Source organism: Nannobrachium achirus (genome assembly GCF_963921795.1).
Source record: "Nannobrachium achirus genome assembly, chromosome: 13".
NCBI lineage: Eukaryota > Metazoa > Chordata > Actinopteri > Myctophiformes > Myctophidae > Nannobrachium > Nannobrachium achirus.
Genome location: NC_137833.1, coordinates 1,566,246 through 1,574,649, shown reverse-complemented (window position 1 = coordinate 1,574,649; position 8,404 = coordinate 1,566,246). Strand labels below are relative to the sequence as shown.

At 42.4% G+C, this 8,404-nt stretch overlaps 1 protein-coding gene across 1 annotated transcript in view; it reads right to left on the bottom strand.

The window, feature by feature from the left end:
* The window catches only part of ankrd1a (ankyrin repeat domain 1a (cardiac muscle)), a gene marked incomplete at both ends in the record, with an annotated part of 11,956 nt that extends 7,054 nt beyond the window's left edge, over positions 1–4,902 (bottom strand). The window contains one exon of the mRNA XM_080740062.1: positions 4,876–4,902. Coding sequence (XP_080596188.1) covers positions 4,876–4,902 — 27 coding nt within the window. The remainder of the gene's footprint in view (positions 1–4,875) is intronic.
* Between the last annotated feature and the right edge of the window lie 3,502 nt (positions 4,903–8,404).

Below are 8,404 nucleotides of genomic sequence, written 5' to 3'. Positions count from 1 at the left end.
CCCTGAAAATTCACAAATGCAGTGTAAAACATCACATTTCTCTGACCAAATTGTCCTGCTGTGATCATTTACCAAGGAAAAGATGATTGAAAAAGACCTCCGCCTATGGAAATCTTGCCTTCTGAATAGTGAATGAGCCTCAAGACCTCATTTAAAACATATATAGTGAATAGAAAAATTGTTCACTAAGGTGTCACCAATTGATAGGCAAAATTGTATGAATATATTGCAAACTATGTAAACTCTACAGATGTTTTAGTGAGAGTAGTGCTGTAATATTAGTAATGTTAAAGTATAGGGTGAAAAATGATAAAAACGAGTAACAATAAGTAGTAATAATACTGTAATAGGAGTAATGTATGGATGAAAAGTACAATGGCAGCTGATTACTATGCTGTAGGACCACTGTAACAATAATCAACAAAGAAATTGTAGTTTGATTTGGTCTCTATTGATTTATTGACATTTATTGACAGCTGTTCAGAGGTCAACACCTTTTGCCCCCGCCGGCGGGGGCAATGGGGCTCAAGAGGTTAAGAGTTTAATGATAAATATAGATTTGATACCATAAATACAAACTAAGTAGGCCTATACTTAAAGCTGCACTGATTCGTTGCAACACAATCGAATGATTGATCATTAAAATAAACAAGCTCTGAAATCAAAAATCTAAATCAAACTAAAGGTTTATCAAACATAACTAATGTCTATAGGCCTAGTCACCAGGGGGCGATATTGTGTAGATGACCAGATTGCTTGAGTGTTGAGTGCAGCAACAGTTTTTTTTTTTTTTTTCTGATGATATCTTCTGCATAGTACTATTTTCAGGGGCGTCACACCAAATTCTGGGCCCTGGGTACAAGGAATCACTGCGGGCCCCCCATGAATGTTAACTATTGAAAAATAGCAGATATACAAGCTCACAGCGCGGCACCGAGTGCCGCGCTGCGAGCTTGTATATCTTACTATTTTTGAAAAATCGTGAAAATGTGTGCAAGAACTATGATTCTATGTCAGTGGTGCTCAAACTTTTTCATGTCAAGGACCCCAAAAAAAATGTATGTATTTGGCCACGTACGGACCCCCATCTCAAAATATTTAGTTCCAGGGACCCCCCCCCCCCCAGAAGCAACATTTGAGTTACAAATGTTCGCTTAAAAAATACATATAAGATTGTCACACATTTTCACGACTTTGCCACTCAGTGCCGCGCTGCGAGCTTGTATATCTGCTATTTTTCAATAGCTAAAGTTACCACCTCCACCTTGGGCCCTGCTCAAAGTGGCCCAACAAACAGTGCATTTGATCGCTATAAGAAATGCATTTCATTGCGTGCGTTATTGTGCTCTCTGCCTTGTTGCTTCTCAAAGGCAGCACTGAAAGAATGTGTGTGCGTGTGCGTGTGTGTGTGTGTGTGTGTGTGTGTGTGTGTGTGTGTGTGTGTGTGTGTGTGTGTGTGTGTGTGTGCGTGTGCGTGTCCAACTCGGACAGAGCGGAGGAAGTCAGTGGATTCCAGACATGGCTGGGTGTAATGTCACCACCCTCCAGGGACATGCTGGCCATTGGGAAAAGCGGGACAACTCCCGAACGGCCGGTTCATTCCCGGCCGGTCCAGGCTGGCCATTAGGAAAACATTTAAAATAAAATGTCGGCCTTCGTTCCATTTTGGGGGCTGGGCGGCCAACAAAGTAAATCGTCACTGTCGGGCAGAAACCTCGTATCTCCAAGTGTCAAATTTGATTTTTTTTTTTCGCTTCATCATACAAGGCAGTCGCACAAAAGTAGTGAAAACAGCCGATCTACAAGCACACAACGCCTCTGTGACTGCTTGTGTTGTGTGCTTGTAGATCGGCTGTTTTCACTAGTTTAAATCATTTTTAAAATGATAAATACAAAACAAACTGTTTTGGACATATAAGGTTTCCACCCGATAACGACAAAATATAACTCATGTAATTGTCCCACTGGCTTGTCACGTGTCATGATCTGAAATGGCAAATCTTTGAGTAGCAGCAGCAGAGCAATAGAGAGAGATCTCTCTATAGCGCGCAATGAGGGCCTCTACAACTCTTTTTCCCGGGCTGAATCAGGGGCCCAGCACGTCCCTGCCACCACCCTCCCAGTAGAAGCAGCGCTGATCCGTTTACACTCCCTATGAGCTGCTAAACCTCAGCAACTGTCACTCCTACCGCATGTATGGAGTCATCACCACACATGACGGGGCACCCTGGGGTGCCGTGACGGCAGTCCAGGGGTGCCGCGAGATCAATTGATAATATTTTGAATTTATTTGGACACTTGAAAAACATTTTTAAACTTGAAGTGCAAAGTTATTTTCAGTCAGTTCTAACCAAAATGGCTGTTATCTCAACGTTTTCCTCGCAACATAATCACAAAAATATCGTCACTGTCAGTTTCAAATGTGTACGTCTTTTGGTAAAGCAAAGCCCAGCTTCATCATACAAGACTGTCACAAAAAACTAGTGAAAACAGCCTGCTGTTTTCACTAGTTTAGTACATTTTATAGATGATAAATACAAAATGAACGGTTTTGGACATACTAACAAGGTGTCCCATTACAGGAAAAAAAGCAAAAAAAGAATCTGCTTTAAGTAGCATATAACTGGTCAAACTAGTCGGTTTTCATGATTCTGAATCCATTGCAAACATCCGTTTTGCATAGAAAAACATTCATTGGGCTAAAACGGCCACCACAAAAGTGTGAAAAGTGATGACTCATCACTTTTCATCACTAAACCATAGTCTTGTAGGGCAGTTTTTTAGCCCAAGGAATGTTTTTTGTGCAAAACAGATGCTTGCAATGGATTCAGAATCATGAAAAAACCCCTAGTTTGACCAGTTATATGCTACTTAAAGCAGACTATTCTTTTGCTTTTTTTCCCTGTAATGTAAAGTTAATGGGACACCAATTGCATTGCTCAATTATGGCAGTACCATGGGGTGCCCATCTTGGCACCCATCTTAAAATGATTAAGTATGTTATGGACAACATCTGTGCCAAATTTGGCGAATTTGCGAGAATCTGAACCAAAATATCCCTGGGGCCCACGACTATTAGTGGACTGTAAACTATGAGACTTCATTCCTTAGTGGACTGTAAAAAGATATTGGGCTGTATTATGATCCATGCCTTATGCCTTATGCCTAAACTTCTTTGCCTTTTTTTACTATTCTGAAGAAAAATAAATAATAATAATAATAATAAAATAAATATTTCAAATAGCTGATCTGCAAGCTCACAACGTGCAGATGTAGATCAGCATTTGAAATATTTAAAAATGTTTTTCAAAACGCAGGCAGGCAAGCACGCACGCACGCAGGCACGCAGGCACGGCGGCACGCACGCAACAATAAAACATAGAATACACACATGCATTCTAACTATATACAATGCCATATCATAGCAGCTGCGGCTGGGTTTTATGTTTACATTTAAACATGTTCTTATTTAAAACTTAATAACTTGGCACAAATGATGTCTCGTAAGCCTTCTTCCTTACAAGAGGAACTCCAAGCCTCCTGCCTGATGGTAACGGCTCAAATGAGGGACGAACAGGGTGTGGAGAGTCATTATAAATCTGAGTTATGGTGTGGTTGTATACAGTATGTTATGGTGTGGTTGTATACAGTATGTTATGGTGTGGTTGTATACAGTATGTTATGGTGTGGTTGTATACAGTATGGTATGGTGTGGTTGTATACAGTATGTTATGGTGTGGTTGTATAGTGTATGTTATGGTGTGGTTGTATACAGTATGTTATGGTGTGGTTGTATACAGTATGTTATGGTGTGGTTGTATACAGTATGTTATGGTGTGGTTGTATACAGTATGTTATGGTGTGGTTGTATACAGTATGTTATGGTGTGGTTGTATACAGTATGTTATGGTGTGGTTGTATACAGTATGTCCTGAAGTTACAATTGTTTGTTTCCAATGATCTGACTTGCCTGATTAACCACCTGGCTGAGCTTGTTCCTATCCTATAGTGTTTATCAACCTGGGTACACTTTTTCATGTCCCAAGAATCCATGTTCACAGCAACATAATACTGGGGTGTAAATATCCTCACTGTCAGGAAGAAACCTTGTATCTCCAAGTTTCAAATTTGTACGTTTCTTCGCAAAGCAAAGTCCTGCTTCATCATACAAGGCTGTCGCACAACAGGTGTTGTGTGCTTGTAGATCGGCTGTTTTCACTAATTTAAATCATATTTAAAATGATAAATACAATACTGGCTTTGAAGCAGTTTCAAGGGGCACACTTGACCCTTCTCAGGGGCACAGCAAAGGTCCCCACGCACAGGAGAAACACACACTGCTATGTTAGTGAAAATAGTACAAGATCTACAAGATCACACCAGAGATAGAGCTTGTAGAAATGTTATTGTTGTTAAAGTCATTACAACATTGAATGTTTTTATTTTTACATTTTTATAAATAGCTGAACTGTTACATTATCAAACGTACATCTCAAACATATCTCTGAATGAAATGCATTTAACAATTAAGTCTGAGTGCAGATACAACGTAACAAGTCGATGTTTAATAATTACAGCAACACAACATAATGAGGATCTGAAATGAACAATCTGCATATTGACTTTCTACTTTAAGTATATTTTGATGCTAATAACTTTACATTAGGGAGGCTTTGGTTACCGTATGTCCCCCATAATATATTAGAAAACTTCTTCCAACTACTGAAATTAATGCACGCACACACACGCACACACGCACACACGCACACACGCACACGCACACACGCGCACACACGCACACACACACGCGCGCACGCGCACACACGCACACACACACACACACACACACACACACACACACACACACTGTCTCACCAGTTCTTCTACGCTGTGCAGTCCCATTGTTTCTCTCTGACGTTTAAAGATCAAATCGATAGATTCCAACCGGATCTGTCTGTCTGTCTGTCTGTCTGTCTGTCTGTCTGTCTGTCTGTCTGTCTATGTGATGTGTTGTGCAGTAGCTCCGGGCTGCTGTCTCTTATATGGACTAAAATAGAAAAAAAGTGAAATGGGATCGGGTTACCCACGACAGCCTATCACGTTGCATCCCCCCCCCCCCCCCCCCCCCCCCCCCCACACACACACACACACACACACACACACACACACACACATTGACAGGTGGTGATGTCATGGCGGGACGAGCGGAGCGGCCTGTCAATCACACAGAGATCAGGGTCGGAGGTCAAACCTGACGCTGAATCATGCAGAGTGACATCATGTAGGCTGTTAGGACAGACTGACAGACTGTGTGTGTGTGTGTGTGTGTGTGTGTGTGTGTGTGTGTGTGTGTGTGTGTGTGTGTGTGTGTGTGTGTGTGTGTGTGTGTGTGTGTGTGTGTGTGTCAGTAAGCAGTGTGAGCTCATAACATAATATCTCCATGTTTAGATGTTAGATTCACTTGGTAGGCATTCAGATCCTCATCCACACCCTCACAGTAAGACAGGTAAACAGACAGTCTGAACTATAAGCATCCTGTAACACTATAAGCTTATTGCCCACTAAGGGCATCAAGGCCTGTTCAGACCACGCAGGTGTTGCGTGTGTGAGCGCACACATCCCATTCATCTCCAATGGAGGCTGGAGCATCGCGCAAGACAGGCTGTCTTGCGCGATGCGGCAAAAAAACGCCCGATTTCACGCTGAGCGCACACATCAGACCGACTGAGAAATTTGAATAAAGCTGGTCTCGACCAGCTTTATTCAGATCTCGTGCGTGCGTGAGCTCTTGAAGCCAATGAAAGCAGTGCTGCTCTTCGTGTAGGCGTGGCTGTGGGGAATGACAGGGAAGTGATTCAACAGAGTGACTGTCAATCAACAACAGCCTCGCGGACTGGAGGCGCACAGAATTGCGTTCCTTCCTATGCGCTTTTACGGCGTGCTTTTTTTCTTGGTCTGAATGCGGGTTTAAGCTTTAGGGCGAGGCCTGGATGGTTTAAGCTTTAGGGCGAGGCCTGGATGGTTTAAGCTTTAGGGCGAGGTCTGGGTGACATCAGACTGCTGGGCGAACGCTGGCGCGTTGGCATGGCATCAACTTTGACCAAAGAAAATCGTGCAGTAAACAAACCAATATACCCTGTACGAGTAGGCCTTATGTTTCTGCACATTTCTAACGTGACAACTGCATTGGCAACATTGTCAAATATCACTTAAGAAAGAGGCAAACATTTTTAAAATAGACGATGCGAGGCCTTGTGAGCTTGTAGATTATTAGACCATTTTCACATTATTTATCTGTGGCATTCAAACTAAATGTAATGCCTACACTCCTACAATTCCAAGTGTTTGACCCCTTGGTGGGGGGTCCCCAGTTCAAACACGCTTGGTGGGGGGTCCCCAGTTCAAACACGCTTGGTGGGGGGTCCCCAGTTCAAACATGCTTGGTGGGGGGTCCCCAGTTCAAATAGGATCGGGAGGTCATGGCTTGAAAAGTGTAAATGTATTAACTATAGTGTATAGTTTCAATAGATTATACATGTTTGGGGGTTAGTCTACTAGAGTGATGATGGCTCTCTGATTCTAGATTATATTTCTATGCATTTGACAGCACAATCATCATCAGTGTATTTTGGATTCATGTCAATTTGTGTTTTCAGATATTTAACCACTTCAATACTTAATAAACTTGACCTTTCACTCTGTACTTGGTCTGCTCTTTTTCCCCTCTACACCAAACCTCTTTGCCGGAAATAGACGATCTACAAGCTCACAACGCCTTGCGCCGCGAGGCGTTGTGAGCTTCTGCAATTTTTGGCTAAAGTTCTCAGATTGTGGGTTCAAGTGGTTAATATAAAATAAGGAGGACAAAAGTTTCTCACCCAAAGATTTGGAGTAACCTGTAGTAACTCTGGGGACCCCCTAGGGGCAGTGTTGATTTCGTCAGGTTTTTAACACCGGCTCTCCGGTGTTAAAAATAGCCGATCTACAAGCTCCGATCTACAAGCTCCGATCTACAAGCTCACAACGCGTCGCAGCGCGATGCGTTGTGAGCTTGTAGATCTGCTATTTTCAGCACACAACCAAGTGTAAAATCAGTCATTACGATGCCATCAAGGCCTGCCAAAATACATTTCAGTTGACTAAATCAACTGTAGATTTAGTCGCCTAAAATCGTATGATATTTAGTCACCTAAAATTAGACCAAAACTAAAACTTTTCAGGTGACTAAATTATGACTAAAATTAAATGACATTTTATTCAAAAGACTACGACTAAAACTAAATCAACATTTGCTGTCAAAAACAACACTGCCCAGGAGTCCCCGACCCCCTGTTGAAGACCCCTGTGCTGAATTGTAAATTGTACATTTAAAAATGTACATTTTAAATAGAAAATTGTAATTTCGTGCGGTGAAAGTCATACAGTGTACAGTAAGCATCCAGCGAATACAAACACGTCAGTTACAGTTAAAAGTCATGTGACAGTAAGTGAACCGTCAAACGGTTACGGACGATCCAGAGTAATGTACGATGTCACTGATCATCACCAGAGGTGACATCGGACCCCCTGGTGACTCCTCAGTCACCACTGCCAGTAGACTGTACATCTGATCTGTACTGTACTGTACCGCCATGGGGCGTCACAAGGGGGGGGGGGGGGGGGGGAGTGAGTTACCAGGGCCCAAGGTGGAGGGGCCTGGAATTATTGTATACTTTAGCTACTGAAAATCAGATCCACAAGCTCACAGCGCGGCACCGAAAAGTCGTGAAAATGTGTGCAAATCTTTGAATATAGGCCTATGTACTTTTTTAAGCGAACATTTGTAACTAAAATTTTGCTTCTGGGTGGGGGGTCCCTGGAAATAAATATATTGAGATGGCGGTTCCGTGGCCAAATATATATCATTTTGGGGGTCCTTCACATGAAAAGGTTTGAGCGCCAATGACATAGAAACAACAACAAAAAACGAAAAACTTAGGATTTGAAATATTCAAAGACTTGCACTTATTTCCAAGTTTTTTTCAAAAATAGCAGATCTACAAGCTCTGGGAGCTTGTATATCTGCTATTTTTTCAATAGTTAAAGCACAAAACAATGCGTTCCTAAATGGGTTAACCCCCCTCCTCCCCCTATGAAGGACATTGATGGGGGGCCCGCAGTGAATCCTTGTACCCATGGGGCCCAGAATGTGGTGCCACCCCTGAACCCTGTACATCTGATCTCCTGGTGACAGGCAGCGCGAGGTGAGCTCACTGACACTCATTTAAACACATTACAAACTCCTGAAACCATCCAGAACATCCACATGACTGTGGGTCTCATAACGTCACTGTTGGGGTCAGAAACCTTGTATCGCCCAGTTTCTAAACACTATGTTCTTATTTAATTAAAGCAGATCTACAAG